Source organism: Aquila chrysaetos, chromosome 26 (assembly GCF_900496995.4).
Source record: "Aquila chrysaetos chrysaetos chromosome 26, bAquChr1.4, whole genome shotgun sequence".
NCBI lineage: Eukaryota > Metazoa > Chordata > Aves > Accipitriformes > Accipitridae > Aquila > Aquila chrysaetos.
In genome coordinates, this window is record NC_044029.1 from 1,651,711 (window position 1) to 1,673,856 (window position 22,146).

At 38.3% G+C, this 22,146-nt stretch overlaps 1 protein-coding gene across 1 annotated transcript in view; it reads left to right on the plus strand.

The window, feature by feature from the left end:
* NUP205 (nucleoporin 205) overlaps window positions 1-21,860 on the plus strand; it is a 55,108-nt gene extending 33,248 nt beyond the window's left edge. The window contains exons 24-43 of the mRNA XM_030002954.1: window positions 235-384; window positions 1,440-1,514; window positions 2,249-2,406; window positions 3,345-3,425; window positions 4,324-4,515; window positions 6,164-6,434; window positions 6,858-6,956; window positions 8,160-8,308; window positions 9,059-9,250; window positions 9,452-9,573; window positions 10,743-10,881; window positions 11,101-11,227; window positions 12,165-12,241; window positions 13,747-13,875; window positions 14,422-14,548; window positions 17,407-17,573; window positions 17,974-18,097; window positions 19,006-19,134; window positions 19,871-19,944; window positions 21,162-21,860. Coding sequence (XP_029858814.1) covers window positions 235-384; window positions 1,440-1,514; window positions 2,249-2,406; window positions 3,345-3,425; window positions 4,324-4,515; window positions 6,164-6,434; window positions 6,858-6,956; window positions 8,160-8,308; window positions 9,059-9,250; window positions 9,452-9,573; window positions 10,743-10,881; window positions 11,101-11,227; window positions 12,165-12,241; window positions 13,747-13,875; window positions 14,422-14,548; window positions 17,407-17,573; window positions 17,974-18,097; window positions 19,006-19,134; window positions 19,871-19,944; window positions 21,162-21,314 — 2,735 coding nt within the window. The 3' untranslated portion in view covers window positions 21,315-21,860. The remainder of the gene's footprint in view (window positions 1-234; window positions 385-1,439; window positions 1,515-2,248; window positions 2,407-3,344; window positions 3,426-4,323; window positions 4,516-6,163; window positions 6,435-6,857; window positions 6,957-8,159; window positions 8,309-9,058; window positions 9,251-9,451; window positions 9,574-10,742; window positions 10,882-11,100; window positions 11,228-12,164; window positions 12,242-13,746; window positions 13,876-14,421; window positions 14,549-17,406; window positions 17,574-17,973; window positions 18,098-19,005; window positions 19,135-19,870; window positions 19,945-21,161) is intronic.
* The last annotated feature ends 286 nt before the right edge of the window (window positions 21,861-22,146 follow it).

Sequence of the window (22,146 nt, forward strand, 5' to 3'; positions counted from 1 at the left end):
GTTTATACATATAGTATTAATTGCATGTATGTGTATGATTTGTTTTCACAATAACCACATGTTCATTTCATGACCTTTGTCAGATCTCTCAGTCCTTTTGTCTCATAAACAAATGGTGAACAGATAATAAGTAATGACATCCTTTAAAAGCTTTTTCAAATGAAAAGTGCTTTCCTTGGAGTAAGTAATATTATTTACGTTCAATTTTATAATTGTTTCCTTATCCTTACCCAGAACACGAGATTTCAACACTGAACCAAATGTCTTGGCTGATGAAGACTGCAGCTATAGAAATGCGAGTGACATCGCTGAACCGCCAGCGCTCCCACACACAGAGACTGCTGCATCTGCTGCTTGATGACATGCCTGTGAAACCATACTTGGGTAAGAGGAATTTATTGTGAGGGTAAATAAGTTGAATAAATGGAAGTATGAGTGACTTTATTTGAATCCCTTTCCGTATAAGCTTGTGACAGTTAATGTGTGATATCAAGTCTGGACTTGCCATTGGAGAGATGGGAAGAAAGATGATGGTGGTTGTAGACTCCAAAGTGAAAGAAATTAGGGCATCTTTTTGTTCATTGCTGCTTTGTCTGTCTCAAACATCTCAGTGTATACACTCATACAAAAAATAAACATAGTTTCTGGGGTAGGAGAGGAGAATATAAAAAAAATGATTAAAATTATAAAATAATTTATCTTGGGATGCTACCCAGAGTTGTTACTGTGTAGAGAAGGTGGAGTGTCTTCCTTGGTAAACAGTTTTAGACAAAGTTTTCTCAGTCTTAACTTCTGTCTGTCTGTCACACATTTTCAACCCTCTCTCACAGAAGATAGTAGCAACAGGTCAATTTGGCCTTTGATATTATAACATGATAAAAATGATATTTCATCCCAATGTGATGTAAAGCGCAATGTTAAATAAAAAGGCAAGATTTCAGAGTTTCAGAACAGAGTAATAGTGAACCAAGAAATCGAAACAGGTGGCAATAAAACTCTTTACATGAAGAAAATAAACAGAATAACTGGAAGATATTGTAATGGGCTGCAGCAGTATGGTGTTTTCCCTCATTTTTATAGGTCTGAACACTGTCTCTTCATCCTTGTGGAGATCTGAGTACGGGAAACTGTGTTCAGATACCCTATTCATTTCAGTGTTCATCCAACTGCATTACTCATACTGGAGGGTGGGGTGTCTTTTTAGGAATTTCTAGTACTGTCTAGTCTGTTTGATAATTGGCTAGCTTCTGTGAGATAACTGTTGTTTTCATTTTATTAACAGTCAAGGCTGTATTTGTATTGGAAGACTTTAACGTAAGAGGTTTGTCAGTGTGTGCTGTATCCATCTTTGTCTTTCAGTATTAATAAAGTAGGTGGTATTTTTCACTTCAATTTTTTTTTTTTTTTTAAATTTATTTACTATGTTTCATTACCTTCAGCTGATGGTGAAGGAGGGATGGAAGATGAAAGTCGATCGGTCAGTGGATTTCTCCACTTTGACACTGCTTCCAAAGGTAAGCATTATGGCTGTTGATAATTTCCCAGTAAAGTTTTTCTGATCCTGAAGGGGGGAGGGCTGCCTCTAGAAAGGACACTTTGAAAAAGAAAATACTAAACTTTCTAAACAGCAGCAGTATGCGGAACAACTTTATTGTGGAGAAGAGAATGAATTTTAGAACCTTGACATAGATGGTTGGATTGAGTGGAAAATACTGGACTGGAAAGGAAGTTAGAAGAGTCTGTGTTTAAGTATCTATGGAAGGGCAGAATGGGAGGGTGGCAGTCCGTAAATTTACTGCTAACAGTAAAACCGGTGAGACTGTTGCTAAGGGTGAACTTATTTGTATTGTCATGGCAAAGAATATAAAACCCAAGTAAGTAACTTCAGATTCCTTACTATGTTTCTAAGTCTCAACAAAAGACTGCGTGACTGTCATTGAAAACCAGCCTGCTTTTATTTAGGAGAAAAAAATTAGTCTTATATTTGTAAATATTGGATTACATGCATACATAACAGGAGAACAATACAGTATAAAACAAATTAAGAATTTAAGGCTCTAGAAAATGTTTTTAAGCCCCTTATACAGACTGATTGCACTTTCTGAAGATTTAATATTTTCTTTTGAAACTTTACACATTAAGATTTGGATTTACAAAGGTAGGCTCCTCTTGTCGTTTTTGGTTTTTGTTTTTTTTTTTTTCCCCTTTGATATTTCTGAAAACAGTTTGAATTGATTTACATTTCCAGTACGCAGGAAGATCTTAAGTATTCTGGATTCAATCGACTTCAGTCAGGACATTCCAGAGCCTTTACAACTGGATTTTTTTGACCGGGTTCAGATTGAACAAGTCATTGCTAATTGTGAGCACAAGAATGCACGTGGACAAGTGGTCTGCAATGTCAAGGTGCGCAGTGGTCTATGTTCTCAAGTTGCATGTGCTATTTTGTATCTTGATAATAATGATCAGTGTATTAATAATACTTTGAAACTTGCTTTCACATAAAAAGTATGGCTGTTTCAGATATGTGCATAATTTATGCAAACTATTTGGGTTAGTTTATTTCTTCTGCATTGCACATACCGATTTCTCATTTGCAGTAGACAGATGCATCAGTTTAAGACACCTTCAGGAAATATTTTCTATCATAATGATTTTCCTATCTTGGAACACACAAGTAATATTGCAGATATGACATCCACCTTGCATATTTCATTGGTCTCCAGTACACAGCTATGTAGTACTACATATGTGTACGCAATTACATACACAACATAGCTGTGTACTGTAGTTGTTCTTAGAGGCTTTAGTTAGTGTCACATTGTGATGAGTGCTTGACAAGTGTATAAGTAGTCCTGAAAAATTTGTGATCTGAGGGACAATGGACAGAGCAGGAGCAGAATGTAATGTATAAGTGATCTTGATCGTGATAGGAATGCAGCTATTCCATATTAGGAACCAGATATTCTATGTTGTAAAATGTATTTTAGCCTTGAGAGGAAACAAACCCTTCCTTCTGTGCAAGAGGACTACAGTGGAGGTTGAAGAGGAAAGGGAGTGTGATGTCTTAGAAGAGCTCGTGAAAGGGCAGAGCAACTTAGGACCAGAAGGAAATGAACGAGTGCAAAAATGAGAAGCGTAGTGAGTAGGGAGACGACTAGACAGCTAAAAGTACTGCAGTTAGAGAGCGAAGTACTGGAGAAACCTAAAAAAATGAGTAAAACTTATTTGAATCTCAATCCTTCAGTTGCATCTCATTATGTAGCTGTCTCCTAAATACTTTTAGGAGGCACAAATACATCTTCCTTGTCATTAAAGTTTCTGTTTTAACTTTTTAATTTCAGTACCTTCACAGAGTTCTGGTTGCAGAAGTCAATGCCCTTCAAGGAATGGCAGCAATAGGCCAGAGACCTTTACTTATGGAGGTAAGTATAGAAAAAGTAAACTACTGTTTGTTGGTGGTCTTGGTGGATTTCATATACTGTCAAGCTTTAAGCTTTACTATGAAAGCTTGTGGATTTGAGTCCTAACTATGACTTAGTAATTCCTGAAAGGGGGGGGGGGGGGGGGGGGGGGGGGGGGGAGACATTAAAATTTCATTAAAATTTGGTAAGATAAACTACTTCTTCATGTATTGTTCTCTAAACAGCAGACATGGGATCTGGTTTCTTTTTTCTTGAACCTTTTCCCTCCCCATTACTGATAACAATTGCAGCTCCCACCCCACTGTACAGAAAGCAGTATATATCGATGTCAAGATTGGCTGTTGACAAGTACAGTCTGTAGCAGCCAAGTTCATCTTGCCTTTCTCTCACAGGGCATGCCAATTTATTTCTCCTTTCTTCTACACAGCTATAGTTTCAGTGAACTTGGAGTTTAATTATTTTCTGAGATTCCTGCCATCTTTTAAATTTAGTTGAAATTGGCTGAATGGATTTGAAAGTTGAAGGAGAATTGACTCAGACTAAAATGGGAAGAAAATGCACAAATAGATTTTTCATAGTTGTTTTTGTTTAAAGTGTATGTTAGGAAATAATTTCCCTGGTTGATTTTTTTTTTTTAATTACTGTGAGCTTGAGACATTCATGATGGAAAGGCCTTGTGAAAATGAGCTCAGAAATGGTTTGGCCCATCTTGTTAAAATGATTAATAGCAGCTTGTTTCTGATAAGCTGAAAACTTCCCCCCCCTTTTTTTTTTTTTTTTCTTTCCCCCCCCCCCCCAAAGTCTATTACTAATAGATAAAACTGTCATCTTGAAATCTGTCTTTGCCACTAACTCTTTTAGCATATTATAATTCAATTTCTTTGTCATGGGTGTTCAGGAGATCAACACTATCCTGCAGTATGTAGTGGAGCGGAACAAGCTGCTGCAATGCCTCCATGCTAAAAGGCATGCTTTAGAGTCATGGAGACAACTGGTGGAAATTATACTCACTGCCTGCCCCCAGGATCTCATACAGGCTGAGGACAGACAACTGATTATCCGCGATCTGTTGCAGGATGTGCATGATAAGGTAATGCTATACTGGACGTCAACTCTCTCCTTGAACTTTGTAGCTGTATCTTCTTGTGTGAAAGAGAAACTATGCTTCCAGTAGCATTCTTGATTGTAATCCAAAAAAAACTTGTCTGCCTTTAGTTTTTTTTTTAGTTTTCTGATTGCTACTATGCTAAAGTTGAATGCACTGTGGACAGAGGGGATACTCTGTATTCTTGCATAGCTACTGTTGAACTATGAACCATATATTGACAAATTCAAAGACACTTCAGTATAATCCGGTATGATGGTAGTCTGGAAGGAATGTGTGAAAAAGAAACAGCCCATTTTGATGAGGAACATAGGAGAATTCATCTGGAAGGGATGAAGACAAACAGTACTGCAGTTGCTGATTTACTGCATTTAGATAACTCACTGCAAATCCTACTGCTGCCTCTTTTAAAAAATGAGAGAGTTGAATGAAGCTTCAGAGTAGTAAAAGTAAAGATTTTACAATTAGAACGGCTTTTGGAAATGCAAGAGTTTGCTTTGTCTTGAAATATTTAAAGTCTAGGTGGTTTACTGCTGAATTATAATAGTAATTTTTGAGACAGACTAGGCAGTTACTACTGACCCAGCCATTCTCAAAGACAAAATGTAATGAAGGATCCTTGTATTGTTTAGGCTGCTGTGGCTTTTTTTTTCCTCTATTTATTATGATTTATGCTGTTTGTAGTTTTCCTGATTGAACAAGCTGTGTTTTGAGAAATATATGTGAAAATATTATATTTTTTTCAAGCAAAAGGTAACCTTTTGGATTTCTGTTGTTGTTGTTTCCATTATTCTTTTTGTAGGAGTTACCTAAAGCCTACTTTTTAGTGGAGTGCTGGTTTTGTTTTTTACGCGAAAAAAATTTAAAAAATGGGAAACAAGGGAGGCCTTTGCTAGTTGAAGGAATTTCAGACTCTTAATTTTCTCTAATACTTAATTTTTAGTGAAGATTTTGTTAATTTGAGAAAACAATTATCATTATTTTCTTTGAAAATAATTGATCTCTTGTATTAAACAACTATATTGCTTAAAAGGAAAGCTCCTTGAGCGTCAGTGATAAAGATACCAGGTTTACCTTTTAAATGGTGAACTAAAATAGTAAATGCAAACTTCTCGTTAGTGTTTCTCCACATTGTCTTAAATGCTCCTTTGATGCTTATTTCTTTGGTGCTCACCCCTTTGAGTTTTCTAAATTGTATCTTCACATTCTTAATGGAAATAGTTTTCTTTAAAGAGCTGTAAAGCCAAAAGGGTGTCAGTTGTTCTCTTCCTACCTTAGGTTTAGATATTTAACTAATAAAGCAACTCAAACGTCAGCATGTTCCTTCCCTTTTCCCCATCCATATTTAATTATCATCCTGCCTGTGATTTGTGTAAATAAAAAAAAGGCTAATGATCTTCTCAATTAAAATGTGTTCAACTCATCTTTCTGAAAAAGTTTCTGACACCACTGATTTTGATTTGTTTTAAATAGTGCCATGTTAATGAAATCTTTATGCATACATAAATGAAATAGCTGTGAGAGGCTAAATTAATTGCTTTAATAGCTCATAAAATGAGACACTTTTCGACTTCATTTTTTTCTTTTTTTTTTTCTTTTCTTTTTTTTCTTTTTTTTCTTCTTCTGTATTAAGATCCTAGATGATGATGCAGCTCAGGAGTTGATGCCGGTGGTGGCAGGGGCTGTGTTCACCCTGACTGCCCACCTGAGCCAGTCCGTGAAAACCGAGCAGAAACAGCCACTTGCACTCCCTATGGCAGGACAGTCCCAATATGTCTTGATGCTGGATGGTTCTTTTACCTCATCACCTGGCTCTGAGAGCATATCCATGGGTTTTGCTTCCATTGGTGACTCCTCCCTCCACATCATCTTAAAAAAACTGTTGGATTTCATTTTGAAAACAGGTGTGTTGACCTTTGCAGTGCATGTGTGGGAATTCCAGCCACCAAGAGCAGAAAGATGGACTGAGCTACTTCCTGTTACTGCAGTGAGGATTTTTATTACAGTCAGTTAGGTGGATCTTACATGATTAATATAAATCTAAGTGATGTTACTAACAAGAAAAAAATTAATAAAGGCATATTATTTTTTTTAAACTGAACAACAAGCAGAAGACGCGTAAATTTTGCCACTTTTTGGGAGCAGCATGAACTTGCTGAATTGTCACAAATACGCTTTTGTGTGAACAGTAGAACTCTGACTTAAGGAATCTGTTTTATTTATTTCTGCAGCATTGCCGTAGGAAAGTTAAATTAAGTACCAGTGGAAGATGGTGTTACAAAATTTACTTTTATTTGGTTTTAATTATGCATGTTTCTCATGAACAGGTGGTGGCTTCCAGAGAGTGAGAACACACCTTTATGGATCACTGCTTTATTATTTGCAGATTGCCCAGAGACCAGATGAACCAGACACTTTAGAAGCAGGTATGGTCCAACTGTATTATGGAAAAGAGGGAAAAAAAAAAAAAAGGTTATTTAACCCTGAATGGTACAGTTTCTTCACGCTGAGTTGTCTTCTGGAAATAGATAGATTATGTAGATAGAAACCATCTTACTCCAAGAGCCTCTGAAATTAGTTGCTTATGCTAAATGATGCAAATCTTCCTCTATTCTGACCGGTCTAGCTACATATGCATTCAAAATGTATTGTTCTGGATGAGGATATTAGACTTGTGACCTCCAGCACTAAAGAAGATATTTCATTTGTGTCGATTTAAAGCTATGCGTCATAGCTACAAAATTGTCAAAGGACTAGAGATTACTTCGACCTACTTGAGAACAGTTACAACTGTAGAAATGTATTGCCTCCACATCTGTGTGTACACTCATACCAGAGTGATCCTATTTAAAAGAGAAACAACCGAAAGATTATTTAATATTCTTCTGTTACTTTAGCTGAAGACCCCTGAGGGGGAAAACAAACAAACAAACAAAAAAGCATCACCTCTACCCCCCCAAAAAATAATCAAAAAATAAGCCAGCCAGAGTTGCTGCTTAACCAAGAGAACTTATGGTGAATATCACACTCTTTCTGTTAATGGCTTAAATACTTGATTTGTCAGTGTTTCTAATCATTATTTCATCTTAGAGCTTGGACAAGGATTGAAAAACAAACTTGGGGCTAGTAGCTGTGCATGTAGACTCTTACTGCTATTACTTGATCACCATTTTGACCTACAGTAGTAAAAGTACCTTTGAATTTGTTATGACCCCATTGTAGTTTATTACTGGCTTTGGATTTGGCCCTTTCCCACTTAGGTCACCTTGTTTACATCCCTTCAAAACCAAGTGTTTTGGTCCCAGTGAAAGTTCTTAGGCCTAATAGTCTGCTCAAAATGATTCTAAGATTCAATACGTGTAATGTAGAATATATATTTGCAAGGGTGGTGTATGGATACAGGCACACACATTTTTTGTGCTGGCTGGCCTGTGTGTGATATTCAGGAAAGAATGGATTTGTAGGAAAACATATGCACTTCAGTCAAAAACCCCATCCAATGTTCAGGGCATTTCTGTTTTAAGATAGAGAATGCTCTGAAGGATGTAGCCTCAGCTGTACTGTAGCTAACCTGATGCTAAGCTGTTCATCTTCGCATTTTTCATTTTTTGTTTTACTTCTTTTTACAGCTAAAAAAACAATGTGGGAACGTCTGACAGCTCCTGAAGATGTGTTTAGTAAATTGCAACGGGAAAACATGGCAATTATTGAGAGTTATGGGGCAGCTCTCATGGAGGTGGTCTGTCGTGATGCTTGCGATGGTCATGAGATAGGCCGGGTAAGTAATCTATTTCTTTGCAATCGCTGTTCAGTTTGTTTTAAAGAACATTTTACTACTGTGCAGAAAAAGGAAATTTCATGAGGTAGAACTAGAACATTTTTTGTAGGTACTTAATCTCTTTCACGTTTCTGTCCTCCCACTCATCCTTCAAGCTGTTGAAAGTAGGGGCATACATGCATATTAATTTTTTTTCTCAAAGAAGCTACGTGCCCTATTGTTTAAGGGTGGCAAGAACTGCTGCTAAAGATTGTAGGTATGAACTGCTTTGGCATTTATTTGTTGTTATTCTTCAATCATGGACTTACCAGTTTATTTTCCCACTCTGGGAAGGTTTGGTGACTTCAGGAAGAAATATTTTCTGATATTAACTTCAGTGGACAGGAATCTAGTCAGAATGCAAACTAGTTTTAAATAGCAATTGTGCTTGTAACAATATTTCATTAAAATACTTTGGAATAGTTCAACAATATCTGTGATATTTTGTTAAAGAGTAATAGAGAAAAGGTAATTGCCTCGTACTACACTAAAATGTCAAGAAATGTTAAAATATTTTCCACATAAAGGATTGTGATTGTAGTGCAGAAGTGCATTCTGCTTTTAAGAAGCTGTTAGAAGGAACTGCTTAGCATTTCAAGTTTCCAGGTATTTGTTAGAAATCTCATTGATCTCATAGATTTAATTGGTTTGATTTTTCTTTTTCTTTTTTTTTCTCCCCCCCCCTTTTTTTTTTTCCTTCCCCCATCCTAGATGCTGGCATTGGCTTTGCTTGATCGTATTGTTTCAGTAGACAAGCAGCAGCAGTGGCTGTTGTATCTCTCCAATAGTGGCTACCTGAAGGTGCTTGTGGATAGCCTAGCAGATGATGATCTGACTCTTCAGAGCTTGCTCACACCTCAGCCCCCTTTACTTAAAGCTCTGTACACCTATGAGTCCAAAATGGTAATAGTACTTCAGAAACAATTTTGTGGTATGGTGGTGGGGTTTTTTCAAATAAAAGTTGTTTGTCTATACTTCACATTGATTGTACTCAGAGATACTTTATTAAAATAATATTATTTGAAATTATGTTAAAATCAAGAGAGAAAATAGTTATAATAAGTCTCATTGTGCATCTCCAATACTCACCCTTCTTGTCTCTAGGCGTTCCTCACTAGAGTAGCTAAAAGTCAGCAAGGGGCATTAGAGCTGTTGCGGTCTGGAGTAATTGTGAGGCTGGCACAGTGTCAAGTGTATGACATGCGACCCGAAACAGACCATCAGGGGTAAGTGTTGGTTCCCTGGCTGATTTTGAAACTGTAATATAGTCTTGGAAGGATATGATGTCTTTTTATAGCCACAAGCTTTTGAGTAAGTATTTGTGGGTATATTCTTTTTGTGTGTTTCTTTAATCTATCAGTTCAGTTTAAAACTACCTTTTATTGAGTGAAAAATTCCAAATAAGTGGGTGTGAAGTTGTACTTGCGTGTCCAGTTACTTAGACTATGTAAAATCTTATTTGTTTGATACCTTAGATAATTATAATTATAATAATCATTCCTATTATTATTATTATTATTATTATTATTATTATTATTATTATATCATTTAGACTGTAATGTTTGAAAAACAGCCTAAAGTGTAAATTTATTTTGGGGGCTTTGCAGTTAGTGAACAAAAAGTGCAGAGTTTGTCCTCCCCCATAAAGCACTAATGAGTGAGCAGTGGAGTAAATGACATTTCAGAAATATTTTATGTGTTTTTAAGAAAAAAAAAATAATCACAGTTATATATTGCTTGACAAGTTTCTTGATGTGTTGCCATGTTGTTAGTCATTGTGAGATGACAGAGAGAAGATCTCAGAGAAGGAAATTGCATATTTAGGGGAAATCACCTTGGTTGATTTCAAACCTTGGTCCTTGCTTTAAATTTACAGTTCTTAGTGACACACTGGGGGTTCAAACACTTTGGAGGAATTTAAGACTTAGACAAGTATTCTGTTTAAAAGTGCTAATGAGATGTATAAGATTGCATGGAACCTACAGGGCATTTGTAGAAGATTGTATTTATCGGTTGCTTTAGAATTAAGCACACCTCTTCCTAAAGTTTTTGAAAATATTTAGTTTATATATAAGTAGAGAAAACACATGTCATATTTCTACAACAAAGTAATCTGATTTAACATAGTAAAGTACAAAGAAGTAATTTTCTCTGCTTAGAGGAAATGTCTGGCAGCAGCTTTCTAGGTAAATTGCAGCAGCTATGTATCATAAATTTGTTGCTTTTCCAAATATAAATTCAGTTCAGGTACAGACCTATTATTGAAATATGAATATTTGCAGATTCTTGAGGATGATTGTAGGCTGAGGCTCTGCCTCACTAGTGGGCTTCAATTTTCTTACACTGTTTATCTTTTTGGTTTTTTTTTCTTTTTCTTCTTTTTAAACCTCTTAAGAATGTATGGAATGAGAGATCCCCCAGTCTTCATTCCTGCTCCAGTGGAACGTTACCGCCAGATTCTTCTTCCAGCTCTTCAACTGTGCCAAGTTATTCTCACATCCAGCATGGCACAGCACCTGCAAGCAGCAGGACAGGTAAGTTCCAAAAGATGCTAGAGTATCGCAGCTACCGCTCATTCAAAGAAACTATGTGTCCTTTTGCTCTGAAAGTAAGCTTTTTTTTTTTTTAAAATCCCATCCTCACTGGCATGGGAGATCACTTTAAAATTCTCCAAAAGTTAAAGCATTGCTTCCTCTCTGCTCACTGCTAAATCTTGAGTCATTCATATTTTCCCTTTTCTTCCTGTGGTACAGGTTTTGCAGTTCCTAATTTCCCATTCAGATACTATCCAGGCAATCCTGAGGTGTCAAGATGTTAGTGTTGGATCTCTCCAGGAGCTGGCCTGCCTGACAGGAATAATCAGCAAGGCAGCTTTGCCTGGTAGGAACTGCAGTTTTGAAGTCTCTTAGCCCCATCTGCATGAATTTCAGGCTTTCTTTTGTTTTCTGTAAAGAAATAGTAAGACATATAAAGGAATATCTACGATGATACAGAATTTTCTTGACGTGTAGAGCTCTGGGAAAAATAAAGAAATGTTAAATAATTGTTCCTGAAGTAAGTATGGTGGATTTGCAGTGGACATAGTGCCCTTATCAATATGCATTTGACTTCCCATTTTCTTTACATTATGCTACCTGAGAGTAAGTATTTTTTGTCTTTGAGATGACTTGCAAATGGTAGTGTTCAAAGTGTGTGTGGTATCTTTAAAAAGAATTTTCATTCAGCAAATTCTATTACTGAGGAAATGAAGACAGAAAATTGTTTGCATACCTGTATCTTTGTTAAGGTCCTCTCCATTTTTATTTATTTGGAAAAGAAAGCTTCCAGGGAGAAGCACTGTGGATTAGCGTACTGATATTTCTCTTGGGTGACTTATCTTCACAGAGGACTGATAATTATTGTGATGGATATAGTGATTTCTTCTGCATGCTAGAAGACTTGCTCACCATTTCAAAATAACTTCTCTATTTTGATTTAATGGCTTGCTTTGTTCAGGAGAGACGTCTGACTACGATAGAAAGGGGTGTAGAGCTGTAGGTTGAGCCCAAATGTTTCTTTGCTTACAGCATACTGAGCTTTGCACAACAGCCACAATTTTCATGCTAAGCTACATGCTCTTGTGTGTCTCGTAGTAGCTGCATTCACATCTGAATGTTTTCCTCAAACAGTGTGCAAAATAGAAGTTGTGTGTTTGGCTGAAATTTTTCTGATCAATGCTTGTATTTAAATGGATATACTGCATAAATCTGTTTTCTTTAAAAAACAAACAAACAAACAGAACCCCAACAGTTAATTTAATGGCTGTACCTTTTATCAGGAGTGCTAAGTGAGCTGGACATTGATGTTAATGAAGGGACGCTGATGGAGCTACAAGGACATATAGGCCGATTTCAGGTAGTGAAGTTGTATATTTAACACTTGTCCTTTTAGAATTGTGTATGTAGATGAGTTCCTGGTTTTGTACTCTGAGTGGTAGCGGTTATAAAAGGGATGTTTTCTACCATTAAGGAGAATGTGTGGTGGTTTGGGGTTTTTTTTGGGGGTGGGTGGGAATGGTTTGTGTGAATGTGGTAGTTTGGGTGGTGTGTGGTTTTCGTGCTTTGGTTTTTTTGGGGTTGGTTCCCCACCTCCCAACCAAGTAGAAGATATAACATCTGGCAATATCGGAGTTGCGTCAGTGACTCTCTTGCCCTGCCTGGCTTAGGATTCCACTTATGTGGAGGAGAAGAAGAATTTCAGGTCAACACGAAAGTATGTGAAGTAATGCAGAAATACTCTGTTACCACTTTTGCCACAAGCATGTCTTCAGCTCAACAATTTGGAGTCTCAAACATGCTAGTGTTTTATTTCTTTCCTCCCCTTTTAAAAATAACCCTTAGAAAGCAGAATGAAAGCCCCGATAGAGTAAGTCTTGCTCAAAAGCTATCACTGCAGACCTCTTTACAGCTCAGCATTCAGCATCCAGCAATGTTTTTGAAGCTTTGTCGTTCGTGTGAGCAAGGACTTCTGTAAAGAAATATATAATTGAAAACTATCTATAGAAAGGGCTGCCCTATCAAGTACTTCTGGTTGTAAGAGAAGGATGTGTTCTCTGGACACTTAGATAGTAACTATTAGGCTGACCAGCCTGAAGCAGAGTAGCAAGCTGTAAACGATTGCTGTAATGCTGGGGTACTCTGTATTCTGCTGTGTCATGTCAGCAAGAAGTTCCCATGGGAAAGCAGAAAGATTTTTTTTTTTTTTTAATAAGTTTTAATTAGTTAGTTTGAAACCAGAGCTGTTCTGAGCAAAACTGTGAATCAGTCATCTGTTATTGCAACTTTTCTCTCTAGTTTGTCCTGTTATTTTCATCATGTAATAAAAGGATTTAAGTGTACTCTTCCCCAAAAGTAATTACCAAAAAATCTTTAAGCTTTGATATCTTTTTTTGCCATTCCACACAAAACTGATGTACAGTCTGAAGCACTTTGGTGATCTTAACAGCCACATGTAAACTAAAAACAAATTTATTGATTTTACTTCTTTTTATGAAACTATTGAATTGGTTTTTGCACTCTACTTCCATGGAGCTTATAATCTTCATATCCAGATTTTGTTAGTTTGTCTGTATAGGTAAAGGTGTTTTAAGTGGGAATGGGTAATATTGATGCTAGTCAGTATAATAGTCTGGAATAGACATAAGACAAAGTTGTACACTTTTGAATTGCATTCATTTCTCGAGGAACTGTTTTAGGGTGTCTTTAATTTATAAATTGAGTTTTAAAAATTAAAATTTCACAGAGTTTTATCTGCATTGCTCTCTTGCTGTTGTGTTTTAAGGGATATGTATCACTTAAGTGTAAAGAATCGTGCACTTCATTTGTTGGGATATTAATTAAAATGTTCATTTCTTACGGCAGCGCCAGTGCTTAGGACTTCTAAGTCGGTTTGGTGGTTCAGACAGACTACGTCAGTTTAAACTGCAAGATGATAACGCAGAGGGAGACAGAGTGAACAAGAGGGATGAAATCGAGTTGGCCATGCAACAGGTAAGGACACAAGAAGCTGCTAGAACCTTCAGTCTCAAATTGTGAACTTCTTACCTGCTGTGCAGATTTGTTTAGTTGTCATACTTTCATATGATACTGGTAATGCCTTACACTGTTTTTAGTTTGGTATGGGATCCCACATTTTATTTCTATTTAAAGTAAACCTTGAAAATTTGTTTACTTAAATTTGCATTAGTAACCATTATTGTTTTGGGTACAAACTCTGTGAACGTCAAAGCCTTAAACTGATGAGAAATTTTCAAAATAAAGGCTGGGTGTAGAGGGCAATGACTAACACTAAGTTACAGCCAAAGGGGACTTAAAAGTGACCAGAAATTTTAACTAGCAGGTTTGGGAAAGAGGCCAGGTTGCAAGTCCTAGACTTGAAATAGAAGGAGGCTGTAACTGCTCAGAAAAGAGAATCATCACATTCTAGTGAGAAGAGAGGGTGCAAAACATGTTGTTTATTGACATTTATCCATTTAAAATTTAATGCTCCAAAGCCTGTAGTTATTGTAACTGACATGCTGTCATATTTTTTGGCAGATCTGTGCAAACGTGATGGAATACTGTGAGTCACTTATGTTGCAAAGTGCCCCCAGTTTTCAGCACGCTGTTTGTCTGTTTACTCCTAGCCTGTCAGAATCAACCAACCGAGATGGGCCTCGTCAGGGTGAGATTTTTGGCTTGATATTTGATGAGACTGAATGGTGTGACATTTGGGCTAGTAGGAAATAATCAGAGAATGGTTTGGGTTGGAAGGGACCTCAAAGACCATCTAGTTCTGATCCCCCTGCCATGGGCAGGGACACCTTCCACTAGACCAGGTTGCTCAAAGCCCCGTCCAACCTGGCCTTGAACACTTCCAGGAATGGGACATCCACAACTTCTCTGGGCAACCTGTTCCAGTGCCTCACCACCCTCACAGCAAAGACTTCTTCTTTATCTATCTATATCTACCCTCTTTCAGTTTAAAGCCATTACCCCATGTCCTGTGTTGTGGTTTAACCCCCATCACTCCGAACATCCCCCCCCTTCCTTCTTCTTCCCCCAGCTTTGTATGCTGAGCGTGATGTCCTGTGGTCTGCAAGACCCTTTGGTCAGTTTGGGTCAGCTGCCCCGGCTCTGTCCCATCCCAACTTCTTGTGTGCCTCCCAGCCTCCTCGCTGGTGGGGTGGGGTGAGAGGCAGAAAAGTGACTCTGCGTGAGCACTGCTCAGCAGTAACGAAAACATCCCTGTGTTATCAACACTGTTTTCAGCACAAATCCAAAACACAGCCCCATACCAGCTACTGTGAAGAAAATTACTCTATCTAGCCAAAACCAGCACATCCTATTACTACAGCCCCTTGATAGAAGTCCTTCCCCATCTTTCCTGTAGGCCCCCTTTTAGGTACTGGAAGGCTGCTATAAGGTCTCCCCAGAGCCTTCTCTTCTCCAGGCTGAACAACACCAACTCTGTCAGCCTGTCCTCACAGGAGAGGTGCTCCAGCCCCCTGATCATCTTGGTGGCCCTCCTCTGGACCTGCTCCAACAGGTCCATGTCTTCTTTGTACTGAGGACCCCAGAGCTGAACGCAGTACTGCAGGTGGGGTCTCAAGAGCAGAGCAGAGGAGGAGAATCGCCTCCCTTGACCTGCCAGTCATGCTGCTTTTGATGCAGCCCAGGATGCAATTGGCTTTCCGGGCTGTGAGTGCACATTGCTGGCTCATATTCAATTTTTCATCCGCTAATACCCCCAAGTCCTTCTCCTCAGGGCTGCTCTCAACCCACTCATCGCCCAGCCTGTATTTGTGCTTGGGATTGCCCTGACCCATGTGCAGGACCTTGCACTTGGCCTTGTTGAACTTCATGAGGTTCGCATGGGCCCACCTCTCAAGGCTGTCCAGGTCCCTCTGGATGGCATCCCTTTCCTCCAGCGTGTCGACTGCACCACACAGCTTGGTGTCGTCGGCAAACTTGCTGAGGCTGCGCTCAATCCCACTGTCCATTTTACTGACAAAGATGTTAAATGGTGCCGGTCCCACTACCGACCTCTGAGGAACACTACTCGTCACTGCTCTCCACTCGGACATTGAGCTGTTGACTGCAACTCTTTGAGTGCGACCGTCCAGCCAATTCCTTATCCACCGAGTGGTCCGTCCATCAAATCCATGTCTCTCCAATTTAGAGACAAGGATGTCGTGCGGAACAGTGTCAAAAGCTTTGCACAAGTCTGGGTAGATGATGTCCGTTGCTCTTCCCTTATCCACCAACGCTGTAACCTCATTGTAAAAGGCCACCGAATTTATCAGGCACGGTTTGCCCTTAGTGAAGCCATGTTGGCTGTCACCAATCACCTCCTTATTTTCCATGTGCCTTAGCATAGTTTCCAGGAGGATCTGCTCCATGATCTTGCCAGGCACAGAGGTGAGACTGACTGGCCTGTACTTCCCCGGGTCTTTCTTTTTTCCCTTTTTAAAAATGGGCATTGTTTCCCCTTTTCCAGTCAGTGGGAACTTCCCTGGACTGCCATGACTTCTCAAATATGATGGATAGTGGCGTAGCCACTTCATCCACCAGTTCCCTCAGGACCTGCAGATGCATCTCATCAGGTCCTGTGGACTTGCGCACCTTCAGGTTCCTTAGATGGTCTCGAACCTGATCTTCTCCTATGATGGGTGGTTCTTCATTCTCCCAGTCCCTGCCTTTGCCTTCTGTGACTTGGATAGTGTGGCTGGAGCACTTGCCGGTGAAGACCAAGGCAAAAAAGCCACGGAGTACCTCATCCTTCTGCATGTCCTGGGTAACCAGGTCTCCCATTTCCTTCTGGAGGGGGCCCACATTTTCCCTAGTCTTTCTTTTATCACCAGAATGAACCAGAGGCTGTAGTTTCACATATACTTTAAGTCACTTTATGACTTTATGCCATAACTGTAGCTGCCCATTTTCTAATTCTGGAACACATGCTTCTGCAGCCTTGCACTAAGCCAAATTGGGAAACTAATCCAAGTTAAAACAAACGTGACTAAAAATCCTTTTTAATTCACTTCCCATGGCAGCCTCAGAAACACATATATCAGTTAAAAAAACTGTATGTAAATAAATAGCACAAGGTAGGGGAAGGTTAGGATTTATTTTTTTCAGCCTCTGTGCTGGATTACATTTTGTGAAACTAGGACCTCATTTATGGCATGTAAGATGTGTTTTGATGCTGACTGGAACTCTTCATTATGCCACATGGTAAGTGTTTACAGCATGCTATTATGCAGCTGAGTGGTTAAAATACTTAAATAGTAAGTCTTCTGGTCTAGTTACATTTCATGTGTTACGCTCAGTACTGTACTGTGCTGACTGCCTTCTAGTACTGCAGCCACAGAACTTCTTGCCTAGACTTTCATTTGTATTACTTCTGCCGCAGAAGTATAAAATACAAACTTGTCAGTGCTTTCATGTCTTTCACTACTTTACTGACAGAGACCATACCTTATTGATTTCTTGTTCTTTTTTTAAATTTTTTTTTAATTATATTTTGTTCACCATGTTTTCCAGATCCACAAGCACCTGTGGTCCCATACTGGCACTTGCCTGGCTTGGGCATTATCGTCTACCTGCTGAAACAGAGCACTAGTGATTTCTTCAGTTACTATGATAGCCATCGTCAGAGTGTTAACAAACTGCAAAATGTGGAGCAACTCCCACCAGATGAAATAAAAGAGGTAATAGGTCTTCTGACTCTGTAGTCTCTGTATTGTTTGTAACTCAGACATAGCTGTAACAGACTCCAAAGCATCTTGGATAAGTAAATAGTTCCAGGTTTTGTGCATATTCCTTTCTACTGTTGATGAAGGGGTCCATAGAATGAGTGACCTAAAACTTCAGGGAAAATATTGGGCTTAACTTTGTAAAAGTTGTGATTTTCATTATAGTTGCTTGGGGATACATTTAATTTCCCCATTTTTTAGTCAGCAAAGTTATGCAAATTAAAAATGCAGAGCACATTTTTAAAGAAATAATAGCTGACAAGGAAGTTCTAGGTATTGATAAGTAATTTTATTTGCTTATTCTTTTGATGCTCTGTGATTTGCTACAATCTTCTTGTTTTTCTTCTTATCACAGCTGTGTCAGTCAGTTATGCCAGCTGGGGTTGACAAAATCTCCACTTCCCAAAAATACGTTTTGGCAAGGCGACGCCTGGTGAAGCTGATAAACAACCGAGCCAAGCTGCTTTCTCTCTGTTCTTGTATCCTTCTAAAATTGAAATGACCTCAAGGTGATGCTCCAGAAAAAGCAGAGAAATAGGAACAGGTTCTTTTTACCTGGATTTCTGACCACTTTGAACAACGCTTTTTGCAAGAAGGAAATTTGAAATTATGAAAATTAAATTAGTAAGAGGGTATTGTTCTGCTATTGTCAGAATGTAAATATTTTCAAGTTAGTAATTCCCATCATGGAGACCCTGCTAGGACTTTCTACAATATTATAATGGAGGAGTTATTACAGCCCAGCTCTTCAATTCAGTATCCAGACCCACTAAACATTTGCATGTGTACAAGTGTGGTGGAAGAAATATTTTGACAAATATTTAATTTTGAGGTGCCTGTCAGAGCAACTGGAGTTTCCAGTCTTACCGTCAACCTTGTATAAACCTGATCTCATAAACATCAGTAACTCTATGGAAACAGATAGTCACACACAAAATAATTGTCTGTAGTGGATCAGATTTTTCCTCTGAAAGCTAATTTGGGAAGGGTGTGCTCTTGCAGACTTACCTGTTGTAACTTAAGATGTTACTGCCATCCCCAGCTTTGTAACCTCAGCTTTAATTCGCTGTCTCTGCAGCCGAGCTATCATTACAAATCACATGAGCACTCGCACCCTGCTGTGGTGCATCGCTGGTTTAAAGCCTCTTCGGGGTGAGTAGCAGTCATTGAAGCAACCCCGCCAGCACTGCTCCTGAAGCAGGTAAGGAGGGTGCAAGCGATCCGTTGCCAGGCCATAGCGGTGAGGGTGAGAAGCTTCTCCTGGAGGAGGTGGCAAATGGTTGAGCTAACGTCTTCAGCTGCTTCAAAGTGTATAAATATGCTCATACAGTAAATGTACAATCGAAAGACAACAAAATCAGACTCCTTCACTTAGATGTGTCTACAGATATTATAGAAACATGTCTCTTCATTCTTTGGCGTCATCTGGAACACTATCTACTGCATTGCACACCCACTGACTCCCAAGACCCGCTGCTGTCCTCCAGGATGTCATTTAAGAAAGGAAGGCTGCAAGGTAAAATTTCTCAAACATCAAAGTGCCTTTGAATAAATTCTGATGGTTAACTTTAAAACTGATTTGCTACTATTAATATTTTGCCATTTATATTTAATAAGAGGTTTGGTTTTGATTTGGTATACCTTTGTATTTTTTTTTTTTTTTTATTCTTACTGGAGAATTGGTAATACAAATATTGTTGAGTCATAGACTTTTGGGTTTTGTCTATTACACATAACCTCCAAAGGAAGGTAAAATCAAGGCTTTTACTTCTGTTGTTCAAACCAAGTGAAGTTCAAGTAATATAATCAGATCAGTGATTCAAAACAATTTATAGGAAAATATTTCAATGAAATAATCTAAGATGAAATAAAGAACTAAAATTAATATTGGTGGGTTTAAAAGTATTTTCAGAATTGTAGGCCCTATTGATTCAATAGAAGATTTCAAGTTTGTTGAATTTTGGTTTTTAAAAAAAATAAAAATTAGGAATGGAAGTCAGTCAGAAAGGGAGAAGTGACCCAGAGAAGAGCTTTTTGCTTAAAGTGCCATGTTGTGTGATCAAAATTATTTATGGCTCTTACTTAAGGTATTTTCTCTAAATCATTTAAGTCCAAAAATGAGTATAATTTCTAATGCACAAGTTTACTGACCAATTTGGAATACTGCGTTTTAAACTCATTTTCTAACTTGATGTGGAGAAGATAGTGTGGAGCAGCCAACATAATTTTAACGTCTCGTTTTCTATCACTAGATTCCTTTGGTTCAGAGCCTAACTTGGATTTCAGCAGCGGACTGAATCGAGTGAGCCAGCATGATATTGAACAGGTGAGATGTGACAGTCTACTGAAAAGTACCGAATGCGCTTGATTACCATACAGCTATCGAGAGCAGTCTGATGACTGTCGCTCTCCCACCTCTGAACAACCTGTGGTAACACCAACAGGATATAACTTAATTTAGGATTAATGAAGCATTGCAAAATTTTGGGGGGGAAGTATTATGATGCAGGTATCAGTTGTGCTGCTGCACACATATTTTTGAGTCTTCATATAAAAAGTTAAATGAAAAATGACCTAGACTTACCAAAAAAATTAATCATTCTTTTTCTCTTGTAAACCAGTGAAATGGAATGTATTTTTTTAGTAATAGCTTTCTGAAAATGTCAGTTATCCTTGAAAGACTCGCAACATGAGGGCAGGATTCCCGGTCTTCTGTGATACTATAGCTGTTTACTACAGGTCACCTGCAGCTAGGCTGTAGAGAAATGAGACTGAAAAGGGTAACAGAAACTGAGGAGACTATAAAACGTGAATGTTAGCAAAGAAGTGATTTCTGCTTACAGAGTGATTTAATGGTTTGTGTAAATTTGATGCAGAGGTGGCAGAAAAAAAATACCATTTTTATTAATAAATCCCACTAACATTTCTATTGCTGTTTGTGCAGAAAAATGTGCTCAAAACCTGTGCATTCTCAAGTACCCTTATAAGATCTAGAATTATAAGAACAGTTGTGTGTTTTCTGATGAGGCATCTGTCTTATTTCATTTGTTCAAAAGCAAAATATACAGTAACATCTTGCGAAAATACTTAGAACATAATTAATTTTTTTAGGGATGTTTACATATGTATTAATGAAAAATGTTGTCTATGCACATGAACTGTGCACTCCTAAACAGTCCTTAAAGGACTAGGTAAATTTTAATGGGAAGAAGTGTTTGTATGACTGTAACTGAAGAAGCTGAATTATATGAGACTGTTTAATTCCTAAAACTTGGAGGGGTCGTAAGGTGGCAATATTTGGGTAATCTGTAAATGCTCTGAGTCACCCAAAAACCTCTGTAGAAAGGCTATCCATTACACAATTTAGAGAGAAAAATGTAAGGGAAGAATGCAAGCAGTACTTACTAGGGGAGTCAGAAAAAACATACTTTTGAAAGTGGCTTAGAGAATAAATCATAGTTGACAGGTAGTTGATGATGGATAAGCTGACATTCCAGAAAGAGAAGATTTTGTACTGATGACTGCAACAAATCTGTTTCTCAGCTTCAGATAGAAGCCACAAACAGCTTTGGTGAATCTCTGCAGAAGAAGCTCCTGGACATCGAAGGATTATATTCTAAGGTTCGGTCACGATACACCTTTATTCAAGCCCTTGTTAGACGTATCCGTGGTCTCCTAAGGATATCAAGGACCTAAAAGACTCTGATACATGTTGCTTGCCTCTTGAAGCAGTGTACTAGCGCAGGCCTTCTGGATCATCAGATTTTATAGATCATACGTTTTCTAAATAATGTCAGAAATATTTTGTTACTTTTTTTCTTATCCCTATGGATCAGTTTTGTGTATTCTTTCCTACTGCTCCCAACTTGACAGGAAAAATAAAGGATTGTTTTTAACAGAGTTATGATTAATATTAAAATTCAAGCAAGAAAGAATTCTGATGGAGGACATAAAGGAAACAAAAGAAGATCTGCAGCTGTGATGATACCACATTTGTGGATGCTTTCAGAGAAAACTAGAATGTCTGTGTGTGTTTATGCTGCTCTTGCTTCACACACAGGTTTAATGAAAACCTGGGGTTCACGTTTCAGCACCTGCAGACTGTGATCACTGGTGTGGATTCTGTATGAAAGGTGATAATTTGGCAGTGTGAACTGCTTGTTTCTGCTCCCTCTTGTCCTGCCTTTTTTCAGCTGACAGAAGTAGAAGCTGCTTCTCTTTGGACAAGTCTAGATAATGGGGGGGTGGGGAAATGGGGAAAGTCATGGAAGGTGACTGCCCTGGGTTTGGTTCTTATGGCTTGGGGGAGTAAAGTTTTCTGTGCTGTGCTTGCTGGAACAGGAGTATAAAGACAGAATAAAATGCATGAGGAGGAAGCCAACATGCTTGAGTGGTAGATTGGTGCTATAGTTAGATTGTTCTCATAAGAGATATTCCTATCTCCTCGTCTCTTATGTAAAAAAAGAAAGCGTAACCACTGATTACTGACATGAGATCTGTTGGATTTCTCTCTTACTAGATTCTGATC